The following is a 22972-nucleotide window of genomic DNA, read 5'->3' as shown; positions in this document are numbered from 1 at the left end:
AAGGCAAAGAAGTATCATCTTCTTTCGATAATAATTTGTAATGTCATATTGAATTTTCTAGCATTAATTGTTGTTCTTGTCAGGCCACAATTATTATTTAGTTTTATCAAGAATTGATAAATATCGAATTCAACATCATGGAAATAGCTGCTTAGAACTACGAACTACGTAGTTTGCATTAATCTTTGACGTTTAGTAATGCTTCTTGAATTCTCATTTCTTTCTACGTGGGCCAGAATATCCACAAGACTTTGAAAATTAATTTAAAAAGAATAAAGCGAAAAAATCATACGTACGAACAAAAACCACAACACTTTTAGCATTTTCTTCGTTACCATGTGCGTTTGTTTTAGTTTTCAATTCCGCCATTAGACAGTGACTTCAGTGCCCCCTACAGTTCGTTGGAGTTGCGAATTTGTGGTTTAACCAGTTCGATGGGACCCTGAAAACAGCTCTGACTTTTTGATCCATGCCAGAAACCGAGCAATCCCTGATCCAGCACCACAAGAGGTATCGTTTCACTTGGAGGACTTTGTGACCACAAGCATATTTAACGTCCCCCAGTCACCATTAATGAAGACGGTGGTTCTTCCATCGGCTAGGATCGAAGCCGGGACCCTCCGGTCACAAGTCCGACGCCTTACCCACCACGGCCCTGCAATCGGTTCATAACCATTGGCTTCATTAACTGTCACGTGGTCTATTAATCTACCACGGTATATCAGTTGCTCTATACGAACGCCAAGCAATAAGTGATATTTAATTTATTTTGAGAAGGGCACGGGCACCTTTGGCTCCCCCCCCAAATAAGCCTTTGGAACTGCTCCTTGTAAATTTTTTTTTAAATTGAAGTTCCAATAACGCGATGTGGGGAGGAATATAGATTGGGCAGTCGTGCAGATAGCATTGATATTTTTTCCTTATTGTAGAAATCATTATTGAGATAACTCTGCAAAAAAAAAAAAAAAAAATTTTACTTCACATTTTCAACTTTCAAATGATATTTTACAGTGGTATAATAGTACAAAGTTCTTCCGCTATGTGGCGTGTCTCTGCTTCTCTACTTTCGATTTCCCGTTGCAGAAAAGCAGGGAGGAATACTTCCGTAGCTTATTATTGTGTGACGAAGAATCATCTACTAATCATTTATATTTGACATTTTGAAAGATAAAAATGCTTTTCTTTCTGGAATAATTATTCCAATGACTTTAATTTCTTTGTAGTGTTGTGTGTGTATTCAAAACATCTTAAATGATTGGAAATAGGCTTCTTTATTGAAAATTGAATCTAAGGTATGAATTGAAACTTTTCAGTTTCTTGGTACATTTTTATAAATTATCCATATCTTGTTTTTAATTAAAAACCTTTTAATTTCAGTAATGTATTTTTTCGCCAAACGTACGAAAACGTAGTCAAGATGACGTTTTAACGATACAGTGGCTCCCAAAAGTGTTCGTACACTTTGAAATTTTTTAGTAAAACCAAAATAATTCAAAACTGAATTCGAATATAAAGTCGAATATTTTTTCACATCATTCCTATGTCATTCTAAATATAACCTATTGGTTTTTTTCAAAATATTGAAGGATCTTCTTTTTGAAATGGGTCAGAAAACGAAGAGACAGAGAAATAACACGCCACAAAAGTCATCATACACTCAAAAATTTTCAAATAAATTCATGATTAAAATTATCATATGGCGTTTTATTAGTATTTTTGCATTGTGTTAACCCTTATAAGTCATTTGGCTTTAATGTTTGGTTTATTTATTCCATAATATATTGCTTATTACTATAAAATGGCTGGTATTCGTAAAAAACCGCAAACGCCGTTAAAATTTGAATTTCTTTCCCACAGTAGTGGTAAATTGATTTGAAATATCTCTAAATCAGTTAATTTATTTGTTTGTATAGTAAAGTGTTTGATAAAATGCTTTAAAGAAAGAAATCGGACCGAAAACAAGGTAAGAAAAGGTCAACCGGAAAAGTTGACAAAACGTGATTGTAGATTTAAAGTTAAAAAATTTATGAAAAATACACATTTGAGTACTGTAATAGTTTCTGCAGGGTTAAATGAAACATTTTACATTTAATTTTCACCTAAAATTGTTCGCCGAGTTCTTTGATTAGCTGGATTAAATAGGACCTCTTCCCGCAGAAATTTTCTTGGTCGTGCGAAAAACAGAAAGCTTACGCTTTTCGTCCCAAAATCAATGATAAATAAGCTAAAAACAGTTTAGAATCATGTTTTACTTACAGATAAAAAGTAATTCAACATTTTTGGTTAAATTGTTGTATAACTGTAAGTAGAAGAAAAAATTAGGAACTTAATCTTAAAAACTTAGTTGGATCAGTTAATCAGGACGGTGAAGGTGTTTTAGTGTGAGGGTGCATATCAGCACCAGGACTTGGTAGTTTGTAATTTTTTGATGGAATAATGAATCATGCTGTTCCTTTAAATATTTTAAAAACAAATTTTGAACTCTTAGCCAAAAATTTTGTTATTGGAAACAACTTTGTTTTTTATCAAGATAACGATAAGAAGCACACGGTTTTCAACGTTTTCGTCAATTGCCTCGAAAATTGGCCTAAAGTTTAGAAAATAGCCCCTCAATCTCCAGATTTTAACTTAATGTAACGTATTTAGAGATATTTGGAGGCTAGATTACGAAATAGAGCTTGAAAACGAAAATAAAGCTAGAAACAGTAAGACTCGAAGTATGGTAGAACACCTACTCAGAAATTACGCAAAAAAAAGAAAGAAAAAGAATGAAATCTATTCTCAGACGTTTAAAAGGTGTTATGAATACTGTATGATATTCTACTAATTAATAACTTAATCAAAAGTTAGATTATTCCATAATATATAGACATTTTATAAAGTGTACGAAGACTTTTGTGAGATAAAATTTCTGGCACTTTTTGGTTTTTGATTTTTAAAAAATTAAGTTTTAATATTTTTTGAAAACTTTTCATGCAGTTTTGTTAAAAATTGATCATAGATCTTATAATTAAATACCTATTCCGAAATATTAATTCTAACCAATGATTAGGGGGCTATTTCGTTGAAAGTCGTAGGTGTACGAAGACTTTTGGGAGCCACTGTATGTCAAGGAGAGATAAAAATATTTTTATCTCGTGCATTACACAAAACCTATTTCAATGTTTCACAAATCTTAATTAAAAAGTTAGTGAGTGAAAAAAAAAAAAAAAAATCGAACATGAAACACAAAATGTGGTTTTACTCGATGCAATGTTCTCCAATATTCGAGCTTAAACCTGAAAATGTCTGACATTTTCATTTTCCCAAATATATATTTAGTGTTTACATTTTTTAATTTATTTGTATTGTATTTGCTTAACCCGTAACTAGGGAGGTGAAAAAGTAGGACGTAACAGGGGACGTGAGGTCTCAGAGATCGCTTTTATTTACATTTTTTTTAAAAAATCGTATATTAAGAAATATTTCTGTAATTTCCCTTAGATGTTCTTTGAACTTTCAAAGCACGGGAAAAAAATATTTTTGAATTTTGAATCGAAATATACTTTTTCCGAGGAAATATTTGCTAGTCTTAAGATTTTTCAAGAAAATCATATGCTGCAGTAAATAACTAACAACTCAAAAAAAAGAAAAAAGAATCTATTGCTTATTAATGATTTTATTTTAGTTCTTTATTATACACAGAACATTTTAATACCAGAAAATTGATTTTATTACGTTACAGGACAATTTCGACAGCCCTTTAACTATTAGTATTTGGCAGTCTTATTTTGAGACATAATTCAACCTTTATTGTCCATAGAACATCATTGTGTAATGTTTGTAAACATTTCAAACAACTCTCAATCTCATTGAGTATTTTGCATCTCTTCCGCATAACGCGGATAAGATAAATGAATCTATAACCGCGGTTCTAACGTTAAGAACCATGTCTACTACTGCTGAAAATTGTAACTCTGAAGGGGAGGTGCTGTTTCACAGACCGCTAATAGAAGCACTGAAATTTAAACCATATGCACTTGCCCTAAGATACTGATAAGCAAGGAGGGTGTTCAAGGTCAACAAAAAGCTATTGGAGGAAAACCATTCAATCAGACTGAAAATGAAATAGGGGTAATCAGATGATGAACTTTTGAGCGGTCTGTGACAGGGTTGCTATTTTGTCCACGTTTTTGTAAAAAATCCAGGACGCTGGACGAAATGGAAAATAAACCGATGACACATACATAAAGTTATTGTTATGATGTAATAACATTAGTATATTATTCTAATACATTTTCTATTATGAATCAACCACTTAATTAAAATATAATCATTAGCTTTAGAATTTTACAAATCTAAAAAAAATCTTAATTACACATAGGTGCAGCTAATTTTAGATCATAATTTACTTAAAAGTAATAAAATTTAACAATGTGAATAAGCTATTGGGCATGATTAGACTATTATATACAATAGTTGAAAATAAACTCAATGGGAAAATCAAATGAAATGCTTGGAGACACATACAAAACAAAGATTTATAAACTAAAAATATTTTATAACTGTTATATTTTTTGAGTTTTTATGGATGTCACCCTGTAGTAAAATATTACTCAGCATATTATATGGATATGTTAATGTCATACAAATTAAGAAAAATTACTACTTAAGTATGGTTGTGGGTACTCAGAACAGTGTACCGTAAGAGGCTGTAATTGACAAGAGGGTAGATAGCTTTAAAAGGGCCATTAATCTTCATTGGGGACTAATAAATTGACCAGGAACAATCTAGTCAGAGCCTGTTGCTGATCATCGTATTTGTATTGCAAGAACAGATTTCACTTCATGGCAACATTTCTTTTATTAATATCAAGCAGTTTTTCTTTTTGAATATGATTTTTAATGTTTTGAAATTAACCGTTAAAAACTTTTTATTTCTACTTTTTAATTTTAAAAATTTATTACGGCAATAAACCTCCATATAACAGATAAACATCTTAAAATTTACAGCTGATGTGCTTGTTTTATAAATGCTATTACATGCATTATAATTCATTTTAACACTTATTTGATTTATTAACACTTACATAAACTTCAACTGATCTTACTTTTTTCATTTTCACTTTAAAATATTTTACAATCAATTGTTTATATACATATTTATCTATGCTATTTTTATATTAAAATATTACTTGAATAGGAAAAATCTAAATAATTATTTATTATTTTCAAACTTCAAATTTTTAACTCAAAACTTTCAGTTTACTGTTGAAGTGGACGAAATGGACAAAATGACATTTTGTGCAGGACGGTTTTTCCAGGTCTTTTCCGGGGTGGACAAAATAGAACAACCCTGGTCTGTGAGGCCGCACCTCCCCTGTTAAGGGTTACAATAATGAGGGACATTTTCCAAACACATATCTATATATATATATATTAGATATTTAAATGGATAAACAGGAATTTTAGGTGCAAAAAAAAGCTTGTGGCTTAAATTTTAAAAATTGACCAGAAAAAAGGTATCAGCATTTTATTGATCTGATTTTTAAAAATTAAATTGGGAAACAATTTAATCCATGTCCTTTCTTTTTCTTCTAGATTTTACGTGAAACACAAATGATGCACTTAAGTACAGTATAACCTTGATTTAACGATTGGCAAGGGACTAGAAAATTATTGTTAAATCAAGGAGATCCTTAAATCAAGGAGGACATTTAATGCAGTCAAATCCAGAGCAGTCAAAAATATTAAATTGAGGAAATCGTTAAATCGGGTAGCGTTAAATCCAAGTTATACTATAATGATGATAGTTGTGCCTGTTTATATAGCAACAATAGCCAATTTATGGAGATAAAATTGCTTCAATTCCCCCTCATGATTCACACAGTATTATTTAAACTCTTTACACAACAAAATTGTGCCTATAGCAAAATTATTATTTTGGTCTATTTGATTCAACCCTACTGTAAATAGGTGTGGTTGTATTTGTTTTTTTTTTGGCTTGTTAAACAGTGGCTTAACTTTGTTCCACTCATCGTACTTAAATTACTGTTTTAGAGTGTATAATATGTATACATCTTCATCATTAAATAACTCCTCAATAGTTGAAACGTTTTGGTAGAACTTTTAAGATTTTGTTTGCAGGCTGATCTGGCCAAAACCTCTTCCATCCTTGAGATACTCTTGGTGCAATAGTTTTAAAGCTAAAAACTTCACTAATGTTTGAGCCTACAGAAGAAAATTCAACCGTATAAATGTTATCAGGCCTGTCTATATTAGGCATTGAATATGATGCTTGTTCTTAAATACAGTTTCATTCCCTTAATATGATTCTATTGAGACAAAATTATGGCTAATGAGCAATTTGTTCATTTAATTTGAAAATTGACATTGAAAATGTTACTCATAATGCACACACAGGGCTGGATTTGGAAGTGTGGAGGCCCCGGGGCAACGAAACAGTGGAGGCCCCTAATCAAGGTTCGAAAAGATCATCAAATTTTTGAAAATATCCGATACTTTGATATATATATGTATATATCTGATATTTTCGACCCGTGAAAGTTAGGATATTTTGTAAAAATTTTATTGTGGGGGGCCCTTTGTTGTGGAGGCCCAGGGGTAGTAGCCCCGCCTGCCCTCCCCTAAATCTATCCCTGCATGCATGAAAATGAAAGTTTCAACTAAGACAAACAAAAATTTTTGTCCTATTCACTGAAGATTTTTGCGATGCAATACATTTGCCCCTCCATTGTTGGGTATTATCCCTCTTTTCCAAAAGTAGTGAATCTTAAAAGTGAGGTAAAATTTTCTGAATGTACAATTATATGCTGATTGTTGAATTAAATTGTGAGTTTTATTTTAACATTATGAAATTATACATTGCTTAAAACAAAATTGCTAAATTATTGCTTGAAAAAAAATTGTTACAAAATAAAAAACATTTCCTCCTCTAGTTTATTGGCTAACTGTCTATTTTTAAACCATGTGCTTAGATTTTTAACTCTGTCCCCGATTTTATGTTTTTCCACTTGGTACGTCTTTTATCACTAGTCTGACAGAAAACATAAAATCAGGGTATCACTGTATTATAATTCAGCAAATCTTTTTTTTTTTTTTTGCCACTTTGGCAAAAATGTGCCAACCCTAATTTTAATTAATTGAATCTTTTAGTTTTATAACATGATTAGCATTGTTTGTCCTTATTGCTTCTAAATTTTTCTTCCCCTTTTTTTCAGAGGATATCACTGACAATAACAGTCATCCTGGTGCCTAGAAGGAAGCCTGTTATGTCTGGTGACCACAGAACTGTTATTAAAGGTGCTCCTAGTCAGTATGTAAAACTAAATGTTGGTGGATCTTTGCATTACACTACCATTGGCACATTAACCAAAAATGATAGCATGCTACGGGCCATGTTTAGTGGCCGTATGGAAGTATTGACCGATTCAGAAGGTAAGCTTTGTTTTGTACTTTACTATTATTTATAACATGAAGATAGCTAAAAAATAATCTAGTTAGAAGCAAATTAATTAAGTTTTTTCCTATTTCAAGAGCGCAAGGAAGGAAGGCAAAAATGTCAATCTTTCTAATGTTCAAAAAAATAACGTTCCCTGAGCAACAAATTCTTCCTACTCAGTGTTCCCGTATTAAACTAATAAACTCCATAAAAAATATGACATTTTGCCTTTCATGCTCTCTTAATTTGTTAGTTTATTTTAACTAGCTTAAGCATACTTTTTACTCATTTTCTTGAACTTTTAAAATAGTGGGCATCTTTTAGATTTTCCTACAGTTTAACAGTAGAAAGACGTAATTGCTATCTTGGAAGACTGAAGTGAACAGTGTGGACTTTTTAATTTTTTTCAGTGCAATTCTTTTAAAATTTCTTCCTGTGTGAGTTTTTTGCTCAATGGGACACTGATGACTGAATCAACTAAGTGCAGAATAATGTACAGTGGTATTATCTTTATACAGCAAAATATGAAGTTTATCTCCCTTTCAAATAATAATTGAAGCAGTGAGAAGCAAAGGGATGTAAGTTGCAAAATTGAAATTTTGGAGATAACCTGTACAAATGGTAGATGAACCCCTCCTCTGTCTTGGGGCAAGAGATAGTACTGGCAGCCCTGGTAGGTGCTGCTCTACAGCATGATTTAGGAAAAAACATCAACGAAAGCCTACCTAGGACGTTATTTTTATATTTGTTTTACTCAAAACTTGAAAATGTCCACTTATATCCCTTGCTTCTCATTGCCTCAATTGCTACTGTTCAGCTGGTGGGCTATCGGCAGTATTTATGCTTCCAGAATCCCAACCAGCTTCAAAAAGGGAAAAACTAACGCAGCTAGCAGTTCAAATTTACGCCGATTCAGATAAAAGATTTTTGAACAATCACGATTGCTTATTGCTTTCATTTGACTGTTTTGATGTGCTATCACTTTATTTTCCCTGCAGCACAGGGTTGGCAAAAACCCGGGTTTTTTTAAAAAAGCCCATGGACCCAGGGTTTTTTGGGTTTTTTTAAATAAAACCCAAAAAAACCCAACTAAATCTGGGTTTTTTTAAAAGAAATGTGGGTTTTTTTGTCTTTTTTTAGGGGAAAGGTGGGGTACTCGTAGCATATTGTAGCATAAGTATATGGACAAAGCACAAAAATTCTCTTGATAAAAAAAGCTGAAAAATTCAGCGTTTTCTGAAGAAAGGAATAAAAGACGACAAAATTCAAGACTGGTGAAGTTTCAGATTTTTTTAGTTTCCATGATTACCAACAGTTAAGGCAAAGTTACTTCTTGAGTGATAAAATCTATTGTTTATTTGTTCGTTTTTAATTTCGACATTTTTTTTTTTTTTTGTATTTTACTTTATTGTATTTCATTTTGTTATGCAAAACTACTGTAGAACCTCAAGTAGTTTAAATCCCTTTTTACTGAATTCCAGCTTAATCAAGACATTTCTTTGAATTTTATGTTGCCTGTTTTTCTATTTCTGTGTACAGAGTAAGAAATATTAAACTTTTTCGTAAGATAATAAAAATACTGTACATCCTATTCCGTTTTCTGTCCGACCATTTGTAAAACCTGTTAATTTCTAAAAAATATACCTTGTTTATTCGAGTTTTTTGACGTGTTGGTTTGCAGAAAATAATTCACTTGAGAGCCTTTTAGCTAAAGTAGTATCCTTCGTACAATCTGCAAATATAGAGAAAATCTGACATGACAGGACTTAGTCAAGATAATTTGAGTTCCTTATTGACCAGTTGAACGAAAAAAGTTAAATATGTTTATTTAAAATCTTTGAAGCATTTTTTTTAATGCCCTTAACAGTTAAGAAATACTATTAAAGTTCAAAATTCATTTTTTATGTCCATTGCCTACTGCGAAGAAGAAATAAAAAAGAAGTTTAAATTGTAAAAGTATTTAAATTAATTATTTTTAAAAAAAAGTTCCCAGAAAATTTTAAAAAACCCAAAAGTGGCTAAATAATGGGTTTTTTTAAATGGGTTTTTTCAAAAAAACCCATTGGGTCCAACCCAATTGGGTCCAATCCAGCCAACCCTGCTGCAGCACCACTGTCAACCGGCTCCTCACGATGCTGCTCCTTTAGCGAAAGCCATCTCCAGGTTGCATCAATATCCTACACTTACACGCATACATACACACACATATACATACACCTACACACACATACACAAACAGATACACACTCAAACACATACACACGCATACATACAGACACCAACACACATACATGCAGACACCTACACATACATACACAACTACCCACATACTCATACCTGCACACAGACACAAACACACATGCCTACACACACACATACCCCTACACACAAACACACATACCCCCACACACAAACACACATACCCCCACACACATAAGCACACACACCTACATACACACACACTCGTGATTGCGAAAAACATAATTTGAATTCAAGAAGTAAAAATTCAAATTATTTATTATTTTTTGTTTTTCTGCTGAAAGTTGAAATTTTGTGTCATTACAATGCAAGTTAGTCTTTTATGATATACTTTTATTTCAGGCTGGATATTGATTGATCGCTGTGGTCGACATTTTGGCTCTATTCTCAATTTTCTACGCGATGGATCTGTTCCTTTACCCGACTCAACAAGGGAAATAGCTGAACTTTTAGCGGAAGCGAAATATTATTTAATTCAAGAACTTTCTGAATGCTGTGAGACTGCTTTAAGAAAACGTGAAATGGATCTTGAACCTATTTGCCGTGTACCATTAATAACTTCATCGAAAGAAGAGCAGATGCTGATCAGCTCATCGACTAAGGTAGTATTGTCCTTTTCTGTGCACTAGGCTTAGTAATGGTGACTTGAAATTTTTTACCCCACAATAGATAAAAGTTCCATGTATTATACCTGTTTGCAATTTTTGTGCTTTAATAATTAATTTTAGCTTTTATTTATGCTTCATTAGTTTTAACAAAAAGCTAATGCATGAATGTGATTGAAAAAAAAAAGCACGAATTATCAAGAAAATACTGCATGTAGCTATTTCAAGGCTACAATGGAGCCTCTTAATCAGTACAAAAATGCTCAATGCGTTACAAAAAAGTCGTTAACGATCACTTTAATTTTGATATTGTTTTGGCACGTTGTACAAATGCATATCTTCAACTGTATAAACAACTGAAATCTTACCTTTTAAACTTGTTACTGTTTAATGAAGTATATGAGCTGCAGCATATGGGACAAAGTGGTAAATTTCTCATCGAGTGGTCATTTATCATGTTTTTTTTTTTTGCTGCTCTATTAGTCCATAGGTGACAATTATTTTGAAAATCATTGGCCAACACTTTTTTCTTTTGTAAAAGATCCAAAGATATGTGTACGCAGCATAAATATTTTAATGTCACACCATATGCAGTATTATTTTCCAACATTATCACACCAAATGCAGCCATTAAACCATGTAGCATAGCATTGTTCTGTTTTAGATATCAATATTGGCATCAAAACAAAGAATCAGAAGGGGTCCTTTAAGTTAACTGTAGGTGGTCCACTCCAAGAAAAACAGACATGTTCTCCCACATGTGACAGATCTCTATATTTAATTTCAAAACATGTAATAAGCATTTTTTTTTTCCACCCAAGACATTGCACCTGTATGTCTGGTTTCTTAGGCAAAAAAATCTTTGTTTATTTCATTTTTTAAGTATTACTTTTGACTCGAAATATAAAAAGATACTTCATCCCCCACTTGACAGTGATGGGGGATGAAGTGTCTTGACTTTCGGTGGAATGGGTCTGTTTGTTTCTTTCTTTTTGAATATATACAAAGTATATACAGTGAAACCTGTGTATAACAGTACAGTAAAACCTGTAAAGTTGACCACCTGCCTATGTTGACCGCTTTTGTCAGGAACAAAATTAGTCCTACATTATATAATGAAGGAAAACCTCTAACTTGACCACCTCTCTATCTTGACCACTTGTCTATCTTGCCCACTAATGTACACCAAATTTAGTCTGGAGTATTGTAAAAAACCCTTTGTAAGTTGACCACTTGTTTTTTTTTTTTTTTTTAACTTAAGTAATAAAATAAAATAAGATAATTTGCTTATTTTTTATAGCTTTCCAAAAATAATTTTAATGCTTTGATGCCTGACCAGTAATTTATTAACTAAATAAAACAGCAGCATAAAGCTTATGCTACTCTTCATTCTTCAAACTTGTTTTTCTTTTGTTGTTCTACTTAAGACAGCCTTTTGTACTCTCTGTCCAATGAAAACAGTTGCCAGTAGAAAGTAAAGTCTTTTCTTGCAGTTGCAATATTTTGGGGCAAAAGAGTAAAAATAATTGTGCTAAAGAGTAAAGTTACTTATTTCTGTTGCAAAGGATTAAGAGATACGACATTTTCATTTTCAACTGTCTTTATGAACTAGAAGAGCCAGCTTGTTTCTTTTTGTGTTATAAATTTTTCATAAAGTGACTTCAAAAAGGATGTTTGTTGAACTTGAGATTGATAAAAAGTATGAAATATTAAAATGAATTTCAAAGGGAGAAAGCCAGAGAAAATTAGCTGTCACATATGGGATTTTTAAAACTACAGTGCCGAATATAGTAAAAAACGAGGAAAAACTAACAAAAATATTTGAATAGCACTTTTAATTATTGTTTCAAAGTATAATGTTAAACAATAAAAGTGAGTTGAACAGAAAGAACATGTGTGAATTAGTCAAAGAATGCTTACATGGTGTAAGAAGCGACAAAAAATAAAAAAAATCATTACAACCCTTTATAAGTTGACCACTGAAGTACTGCACCGCAAGTGGTCAACTTACACAGGTTTCACTGTACTGTCTATAACAATAAACCTGTTTATAACAATATTTTTCTTGGTCCCAGCAAAATGTCAGCATAAATAATCAAAATGTCGATTACGATAACCTGTCTGTAACAATATTTTTTTAGGTCCCTACAGTATCGTTGTGGACAGGTTTTACTGTATTTAATAAATTTGCAATAACAGATTCGGAGGATATATTGCTAGACTTATGAACTCTAAATGTCTAAAAATGTGTCTCGCACACAAGTGACAGGTAGACTTCCTTAAAAAAAATTATTAAAAAAGAAAGTTGTAGAAAAATAAATAAATAATAATAATCTCAATCATTTCAAATTACTTATAATCACAATAATTTTACTTGGTCAACAAATTTTTAACTTTCAGCTGTTGTTATTTTGTATATATAAAATTATAAGAAAAATTTAGTGCAGATAGTCACGTGACCATGGAATCATCCAAAAGCCTTTTTGGAGAGAGATGCCCTTTTGAAACTATTTTCCATCCTGGAGTTCTCTGACTTTAGAATCAACACTACAGAAAGATCAATTTAACAGCTCGAAGCATTAAACTTTACACCAAAAAAGAATAAACTTCAGTACATTTTGTGACTGAAGTTGAGCATTAATTAGGTTTAATGGATTTCATTAATTTTGTTGTTAAGATTAAAAATGCTTAACATTCAGTTGTCCTTAATATTTTGTCTTAGACCCAATCAAATTGAGACGATGAAAGTTAATTATGATTCTAAAGTTTCTAGTGAAAGAAAAATACAGATATTCAGTCTTAAAGTAGATCACTACTTTAAAAAAAGGAGCTAGTATTTTAGAATATTGTGTTTTATGGATAACAAAAAATTCTCATTTTTCAGTATGTGCTAGTTTACTGTCTTTTATTACTATATTTTTGTTATTAGTAGTATCTTTTTGGATTTTTTTTTTATAAAGCATTATGCAGGTACAACAAAAGTTTAATTTTATAGACAATGAATATCCAAATGCTTAGTTTATTTATAATTTATTTATTTTCAGTTTAATATTTAGTGCCATTTTTACTTATTGAAATAATAATAATCATACATGATGCTAAATTTATGTTTTCTATTTATAGCCTGTTGTAAAACTTCTTATCAACAGACATAATAATAAATACTCCTATACTAGGTAATTGTATGAAATTATATATTTCACTTAGTTGAATACAAAATGTCATACAAAGGTGCTTTTTACTTTTGGTTCCTTATGTGTTTGCATATACCCATTTGTGTTGATTTATAAAAATAAATAAGTTGGAAAAGAGGGGAAGAAAAAAAAAATAAACAGAGGAAACAAGAAAAACAATAATTGGAGCTTAAGTATGTGTACAAGCAGCAGTAATTTAATCTAAATGTAAGAAAATTGAATAATAAATTTTGAATGATTGAAACTAGACTCATTTGTAGGCCCTTTAGCCCTGGCTAATGGGCGGTAATTTACTGAATATAGACTCATTAGTGTTGGTGAAAATATCAAAGAAAATAGCAAGAATGGTGAAAAATCACCAAATCCAAATGAAAAATAAATAAAAAGATAAAATTGATAACATACCACTACTGATGTGCTAGGCAAATATGCTAGACACTACAAGTGCAAAGTATTAAGGGAAATAGCCAAAATGATTTTTTTTAAACAAAAAAAATATAATGTTAAAATATAATAAAAAAATTTATGAATATCGTTTCTTTCTTGCCAATATCAGGCAAACTTTTGCGCTACTCAGCAGACCTGCTTTGCAAGTGGTAAATTGTATCCCACTAGTTCGTGAAAATTGTGAACAAATAGGCAATAAAATACTTATATCGGAAAAGATGAACGTTCAAAATCAAATGCATATCGAAACCTGTCAGCCATTAACCTATAGCCCCGCTTCAAAAACACAACAAAACATGTGCTAAATATCAAATGGTTAATTGTAAAGGGCACAGTAAAAGTTACAGTAAGAATAAGTCCTCGTTGAATGAGAACTAATTTACATAATACTAAATTATTCTTCATGAACGCTTTAAAAACAAGCAAATGCAGCATATGACACAAAAATACTTTTTGTTTGGTATCAAAGGAATTTAGTAACCAATATTTTAAACAAATTCTGGCTAAATATAGATTTTAGAAGGTATTTTTTAGGCTTTGGTTACTAAATTAAAAAGAAAAAAAAGGTTTTTCTAAAACAAAATTCTAATTTTTCCTTAGAAACATTTTAGATGTGCAATTATCAAGTTCATTTATTTGTTAACTTAAATAAATACCTTTGTGCTGAAAAGTAATATCAGAAATAATGACGTCAAAAAACACAAGTTGCAGATTACCGCAGACATGTGTTCCGGCATTACAAGGAACGCCTTTTTCAATGCAAAAGAAATGAGCTTATGGATGAAAAGACATCCGACAAATGCTCTTCGACATCCTCTTTTGTCGGATGTCATTTCACCCATAAGCTCATCTCTTTTGGCATTCCTTGTAATGCCGAAACACGTGTCTGCTGTAATCTGCAATTTGTGTTTTATGAGGTTGTTCTTTCGTAGTTCACATTTATTTGTTCCTTTAATTGCTAGTATTCATTACTTAATGTTTTTCATGAAAACATATTTTATGTGTTGGGGGGGGGGGGTATTGAGTTACTGCTGCTGTCAAATTTTTAAAGTGTACATTTAAAATTGCTATATGTTAAATTGCATTGTTATTTTTAATCAGTACTAGTACTGTATTTGGAAAGAAAATATATTCAGGGGGCAGATCATCTTTTTATGAGGTAGATGATTGAGAAATTAGGCAAAAAACGTTTGTTTAGATGACTTATTTCAGCCGTTATCCAAAAAGCGAATTTTTTTTCCTTAAAAAGTTGGTTTCAAACAAATTTCTGCTATTTTTATGAAAATGAGCGAAAAATTTGAGGGAATGATGTTTCTCCTCGATTGTGGCAGTTTTTTTATCCGTTACTATTAAGGCTCTGAAAAGAAAAGTAATGTAACTCATTTTTTTTTTGGAATATCTAGTTAATATCCTAATTTGCCACATTCAAATTTGTTAGTTGGAGCAGTGTGCTGTATATCGTCGCCTCAGAGCCATATCCTACTGGATATCTTAATGTTATTCCTGGGATTAAATGTCTTACTGTTGCTCTGAGGCAACGATATGATAAACTATGAACAGTTTTGACTAAATAAATTGCTAATACTATATCAAGGATATTTTTTGCAGTACTTTTAGTAAAAATTAGTTTTTCAAAATGGCATAAAATTGACTTCCACTATTTTTTCTTTCTTTGCCTCAGTTATATTCAAAGAATTTGACATCATTTGAGTGATTGTTTCTCGACTTTTTTCTAACTTTAAATTTCTTTATCCTTTTCCTTACATAGCAATTTTCTTTTTTCATCTTCATAAAAATAAAGTTTAAATACTAACCTTTGCTTCAGCTAATAAAGAAACTAAACTAATTTGAGATCTTTTGTGAACTACTAAAACTAATGCTCAAATGAATAACATTTAAGCATGTACTTTAAATGTTTGAATAACATTTATTATTATTTTAAATCTTATTATTTTAGAGCAGAAAATATCAGTATTTTAGTAGGTAAAAAAAGTCAATCAAATTTCTATAGGACATCACAAAGTTTGTAAATTTACTAAACATACGTGAGTTCCCTTCAGTGTATAAGTTTCAGCTTGAAAATGCCATAAGTACGTTATTGGTTTTAGGGTTAACTTCATTGCTTGCCCTTTACTAAACACTGCTTGAAATTACTAAATCATTTATGTTTCTAAATCCTAGTCTTCATCCTTTTAGTTAAATCAAATTTTTAAAATAGACCTTAAAGAGTCTAATTTAAAAATTTAGGTAAACAGGTTGAGTTAATTACCTATAATGTTCTCAAATTAGCCAATTATTTCCTTTTTAAAATATACATAAAATGATGTATTTTATCCATAAACTGCAGATTTTTCCTCATTATTGGCAAAACCAAGTATGGCAGAGCGCCTATCACCTAAATCTACCGAGATCAGCCGAATTCGTATAGGCAACAATTTGGATGAGACAAAAAGCTTCAGGCATACTTCTAACAGAAAAAAATGTTTTTAATTCAAATTTTTATTGTAGAAAATTTGTTTCAATCAAGTTTTAAAGCAAATTTGGTAGAATAAAAAAAAAATGTGTTGATTAGAAAACAAGGGGGTTGTTATCTTATATATTGAGAGACTGTCAATGGTTTTCAGTTTTGTATGCTTTCTTATAAAACAATTGAGAGAGGTTGTAAGTTCAGATAATTGACCAGTTTGGTTAATTGGAGTTCGGATAATTGCCATATTCTTACAATATGATTAACTCTCACTTCCTAATAACAACAATTGATAATACAGTAGGGTAGACTATTATAATGCATACTTAAGGACCAGAGGTTTTGTGCATTATATAGATCATTTCACGAATTTATGAAATAATATTCAAAGTATATCAATATATTTGAACATTAGAGTAATTTTTTGCTAAGTTGAGTATTAAAATTGAAATAAGGCAATTTTATTACCATCTGCAAATAAATAGGCTTCATAATAGAGCATTATTCTGCACTTAAGGGTTTGCATGAAAGCTGTATTTTCAAGGTCAATCTGGTTCTAAGAACAGTATTAAAAACAATATTCAATCTGTAAATGCTATTTTTCTTTTGTAAGCTTTGAATTAATTTGGAAAGATGAAAAACAATTTTTAAATTTAATGTGCCAAAGAATGCTGTTATGTTTGCAGTGTAAAAATAGAATTTTTTTTTTTGTTTTCAACAGTACAACTTTTTTTTTATTTCCGAAAACTTGTGCGTAGGGATTGCAATACCGGTATTCGGTATTTTTGACGTGATACCGGAATATCGGTATCAGAAATTTCCTAAAAAACATAACGTTTCGTTGCCATATTTTATTATTTCGTGCAAAAAGTGCATTATTTACTTATTGTGTACAAATATAAAATGAAGGAACAAATAACATAATAAATTACAGTCGGACCTCTATACATCGAAGCAGCAAATTACCGGAAAAAAATTCGATATATAGAAATTTCGATATATGGAAACGATCTTATTTTATCATAAAAATATCCTAAAACATTAAAATAAAAGCCAATTTTCGTGTATGAAAATCAATTTATAATTTATACGAGCATCGGATTAAATGAAAGTTAATGATTAAAAAATTAACAGAAAGTACATTTTTATGCCAACATACATACATCTTCATATTCTTCAGCAATTCAACTTAATCGCAACATTTGGGGGATTTTCGTTTTAGCAATGTGATCGAGAGAAAAGTAAAAAATCAATCTACTTATCTTAAATGATTTTTACTGAAGCTAAAAAGACTAGGAATGATAATCAGCAGACAAAAGGGATAACTTGAAATTGATTTTACAGTGTTACTGGTTACAACTAAGATTTGAAATAAACTTGAGGGAATTTAAGAACTTCAGAACTGGACAACAATTTAACTACACACCCTTCAACCCCAGATTCCTTATGAGTTCTGTAGCAAACTTTAGTGAACGTAATTTTCCCCTCTAACCTTCATTTTTTGAGACAAACAGTCTAAAGTTAAAAAAAAAAAATCTACTAATGTCTCGTAAAAAATTTCGATATATAGAGATTTTTTCGATACATAGAAACAATTTTTCTATATAATGAACAAAGAAATTTGCTGGTATTTCGATATATAGAAAATTTCGATATGTGGAAGTTCGATATATGGAGGTTCGACTGTATTAATAATAGCAAGAAACATAATTGTCACTAAGCCTACACTTTAACTGCATGAAATTGAGCGAAAAAATTTCATGCAGTTAAAAATATTCTTTCTGAATACTCGTAGACCAGTGATACTGTTAATAATTTGACATTTACAATGTATTTGATCTTGTTAGTTTCTTTTTTTTTTCGTTTCGAAATTTTTAACAATTATGTAAATATCTGAAAATATGTTCTAACTGATTATGTCTTAATTCTTTGCAAATGTTCAAGACATTACAAACATTATCTCGCTTGGTATAAAGCTGAATAGCGAGACAGAACAGCACACCAATACAGGCGACAAGAAATTACTTTCCATTGTACTAACAAAAAAATGTTTTTTTCAAAGTTCAGTACAGTTGAGACAAATATTTTTTTATGAAATATAAAGAACTGCTGCTATTGATGGTTGGCATCAATTGTAACTTGCACAAACATGATCGTAATTGCACTTGAATTTCCTTTTCACAAGAGGGCAAGTCGAAGAAATGGAGAAAATAAAAATGCGGTTCACATACACTCACAAAAGTACGTCATCACACCATCTAGTGACAAAAATATCACTTTGTAACATTTCCGCCACTTTTAAATTCATTGATATTCTATAAATTTGTACTTTTGAAGCCAAATTTTTACTTCAATAAATTGACTGTCTCATTGAAAAAGAAATTTATATTTAAAATAACAGTAGACATCTAATTAGTTAAATTGAAAACTCTTTAATCAAAAACTATTTATTATTTTTAGCGAACACTCAAAATACCGGTATTCTACCTCAGCAAATACAGGTATTACAAAATTGCAAAATAGCTCCAAATACCTGTATTCCATAGTCTGGTATTGCAGTCACTACTTGTGTGGCTTATAGAGTTACATTATGTAAATTAGCAGTTTAAAGATTTTCTACTCTACCGTACCCTTAGATTATTTCAAGCTGATTAGATGATACCCTTCGAGAACTACAATTCAAATGATGAAAAATGTTTATATTTAAAATGATTGGTTTTCCAATTCTATTCCGACTGCTTCGGCAAACTCATTTACTAATGTTTTTTTTTCTTGTAGCACATCTGATGACAATTTGCTGAAAAATGTTGAGCTATTTGACAAGCTGTCCCTTCGCTTCAGTGGTCGTGTGTTATTTATTAAAGACGTCATTGGAAGCAATGAAATCTGCTGTTGGTCATTTTATGGCCATGGCAGGAAAGTAGCTGAAGTGTGCTGTACTTCCATTGTATATGCCACTGACAAAAAGCATACCAAGGTATGAATTGCAACATAAAATTTGAAGTTGTTTCACTTGCAAAGTTTAGTATTTATCTGGTAAAATATTATGACTTCTAGTTTTAAATCTATATATACTACTTAAGTGTTTCATAACACTTTTTAAAAAAGTTTCATTCCTCACAGACCTAACTCGCATGGCTGCAGTAAATTGCTCAAATGTTGTCTGTTAGTTTCTGTCTATTCACCAAGAATTTTTAATTACAAATGTATTAAGCTACTTACTAAAAATATAGTATTAAATTGGCAGCACCTATTAGATTATGAAAATGATAGGTTTATTGAAATTTTGTATGGATAGTAGAATTGTTTGTAAAACTCAAAATTATGCTCACTAAATTTCCAACTTCTGGGCAAGAATACAGCAAACAATTCTTAATATTTATTTAATTTTTTAATTGCTTCTTTTGTAGCTGATCGATTATTGATCTTTAACACAATAAAGTAAAAAAAAATATGATAATACTAAAATTGATCTCTCAATTATTTTTTCTTAAAATGGTGTAAAAATTATCTACTGCAAAAAAAGAAAAAAAGTTTTATTCACTTTCTTCAGAAAAAGCGAATAAAAAAAAATGCATTGATAAGTGATGCGCTCAACAGTGATTTGACCAAATGCCAAATATTTGGCCACCAAATTGTTAACTTACTTTTGTGTCAAAACACACATGCACACAGGATGCATTTTAAAGCAGAATTCTGCCTGGTTTACAATTTAAAATATATTATCATCATCCAGAAGTAAGCTCAAAACCTATAACATACTTGATTTTAAACTAGCCGCCTGCGGCGACCAGCTGGTCCGCCTTTTTACGCCATTCGCCTTTTTGCGCCAGGGTTGGCGCCTTCGGCGGCTGCTTGGACAATTTAGCGACAGTATTAATCAATGTTTTTCTCTATATTATCAATATTATCATTCGTCTTTTTACGCCAATGTTGCCGCCTTCGGCGGCTGCTTAAATAAACTTTGTGGCGATATCAATCAATCTATATCTATCTATATCATTAGTAGTTTGATTAAAATATTTTCTAGATCTATCTCCAGTTCCGTCGTTTGGAATATTGTTAAAGGAGGGGGAGGGGAGACACAAACGGCGTACTCTTCATGCAGATTTTGTCGAAAAATAACAAAAAGCACTTCCACTTTTCTGTGAAAGCATTGTTTTTTCGAAGTCATGGTGTGTGTGTGAGGAGGCGGCATTGACACCTCGTTGAAGTTCCTTAAATGACGGGCATGTCTCTTTCTTTGCTGTCCATTTACTGTATCGACCTCTATATTTGTTTATCTATCTATACGATGTATGCATATCTATCTCTGACAGTAATTAACAATCTTTTTTTATTTATATAAGTATTAATTCGAAAAAAACATTTTTTGTCCACTAAATCTCAATCTCTGTATCTACCTAATGCCGCCTTCGGCGGCTATCTACCTTTACGATCTATCTCTAAGTTTTCTTATCCATCTCTATTTATTTTAACTTCCCCGCTCATTTCCTAATAAAAACAAAGATCACTCAAAAAAACCGCTTTTTTTATTTAAAAAAAGCAAAACAAAAGTTATCTCCAAAATTTCCCGTAGTGTGCAAAAAGTAACGAAGTAAAGTAAGTGACAAAGAAAAAAAATCGCGCTGTTTTTATTGAATTAAATGCGCACATCTATGAAATGTAACGTAAAATAGATACAGCAAAAGGTCCAGCTTGGGGGGGGGGGGGGAGAGAATGGAAAAAGAAATAAATGCAATCCCTAAATTAAACAAAAAAAAAAGGAAAGAAAAGAAGCAAGCGCTGCCGGAAAAACACGTGGTCATCACGTCATAAAATGTAGAACTAAAAGCTGTATAGTAAAAAAAAAATTAACATTGTTTCCGATTAAGATTCCGTCGTAAATATCGAGTCGAAATCCAAGTAGTGACGTCAGAGGCATAAAAGATTGAAGAACGCTTTTTTCGACCGATGCGTAGAAAGACATGTGTTCAGCATTAAAAAAATTGTAAAAAAAAAACTATTACGTATTTTTAAGAACTTTTTTCTTCTGAAGAGGATGAAATCTTTTTACTATTACCAACTTAAATTTTAGAAATGAGGCTGTGATACTTCTTGCAGGATGATATTAGAAAAATATAAAACCCAGAAAAAAATGCAAATTGAAGGTTTTTCCAAAAATTCATAAAAAATACAAAAATTGATCTATCTTCAAAATTTTTTCATTCATCGTATTTAAAATTAAATTTCCAACACTATAGTACAAAAAATATTTGTGTAGTGCGATTGGTTCGGGGTCTGAGAGGTAAAAAGTACTAAAAAGTGCAAAAAAACACATAAAACATTAAATAACTTTTTTTCTAATTAAAATATCAAAAATCGGAGCCCGAGGTGCACATTTTTGGCAGAAACTGTACCTGTATACCAAATTTCATCTTTCTAGGCCGTACCGTTTTCCCGGGAAGCGCGCCACACACACACACACACACACAAACATCTTATTTTATTATATGTATAGATATAAAATGTATTGGAGCGAATTAATGATTTTAAATGTATGTTTAAACTTTAAAAAAAAATAAATCACCATATTTGGCTGGAAAATATTATGTTAATTTTAATATCAATGTTTTTGCCAGAAAATATTAATAACTTTCACAAATTTTAAATGTACAAACTGAGATTATTTATTTATTTACTTCTAAACATATATAGGTTGAATTTCCAGAAGCAAGAATTTATGAAGAAACTTTGAATATACTTTTGTATGAAAATAGAAATGGTCCAGACATGGACTTGATGCAAGCCACTAGTACTCGTGGCGCAGTTTCCATGGGAACAACTTACACCAGTGACGATGAAGATGACAGGCGCACCCCTGGTTCCTCCTCTCGAGAAAGCAGAGACAGTTGCCATTTGAATCGGATTCGTAACACAAAGCAAACTAGTTAAACGTAATGATGAATGTATTCAATCATTACCATTATCTGAGTTATGTATCTTCAATGTCTATATTTGTTCATAAGAGTTAACTTGTATTTGATGTTGAATATTATAAGGCTACATTAAAAAGTGAAATGTGTTTAAAACGGAGTTGAAATTGTTTTTTAATACATAAGCTTAAATTTTTCTAAAATAAAAATAAAGCAAATACCACTGTCTTAAGTGCTCAGGAATGGGGGGGGGGGGTAATAGCTTAATATACATGAATTACTTGACCATACTTCAATAAAAGGAGGGGGGAATTTTACTCCTGAATTAAGACAAGAAATGTATTTACTGGTTGATTCATTAAAATCATACTTTTTACTGAAAAATAAAGTTTTTTTCAGTGTGCTTTGTTGTGTGTACTTACGAGAAAATAATTATTAGGGGGCACCGAATAACATGTTTTGCCAAATATTGGGTTAAAATTGTAATGTTCAGCTAAATTCAAAACTATGCCGAATACAGAGTATCTGATTTAAAATTTTTAACTATAATATTTGTATTTTTATTTTGTGTCAATTTAAAATAGAAAATGTTTCTCTATTTTGTAAAATCTGAATGCATTTCCATTTAACATCCTACATTTATA

General features: G+C 31.0%; 1 protein-coding gene across 1 annotated transcript; it reads left to right on the top strand.

Annotated features, from left to right (window-relative positions):
* The first annotated feature begins 1096 nt into the window (after window positions 1-1096).
* LOC129226549 (BTB/POZ domain-containing adapter for CUL3-mediated RhoA degradation protein 3-like) lies at window positions 1097-22531 on the top strand. The gene is made up of 6 exons (XM_054861161.1): window positions 1097-1292; window positions 7221-7437; window positions 10043-10302; window positions 13429-13481; window positions 19192-19390; window positions 22111-22531. Exons 2-6 carry the CDS (start codon window positions 7272-7274, stop codon window positions 22345-22347), a joined length of 915 nt encoding a protein of 304 aa, XP_054717136.1. The 5' UTR covers window positions 1097-1292; window positions 7221-7271; the 3' UTR covers window positions 22348-22531.
* The last annotated feature ends 441 nt before the right edge of the window (window positions 22532-22972 follow it).

Source organism: Uloborus diversus, chromosome 1, assembly GCF_026930045.1.
Source record: "Uloborus diversus isolate 005 chromosome 1, Udiv.v.3.1, whole genome shotgun sequence".
Classification (NCBI taxonomy): Eukaryota; Metazoa; Arthropoda; class Arachnida; order Araneae; family Uloboridae; genus Uloborus; species Uloborus diversus.
Note: the sequence above shows the minus strand (reverse complement) of the source record. Positions and strands in the feature narration are given on the sequence as shown.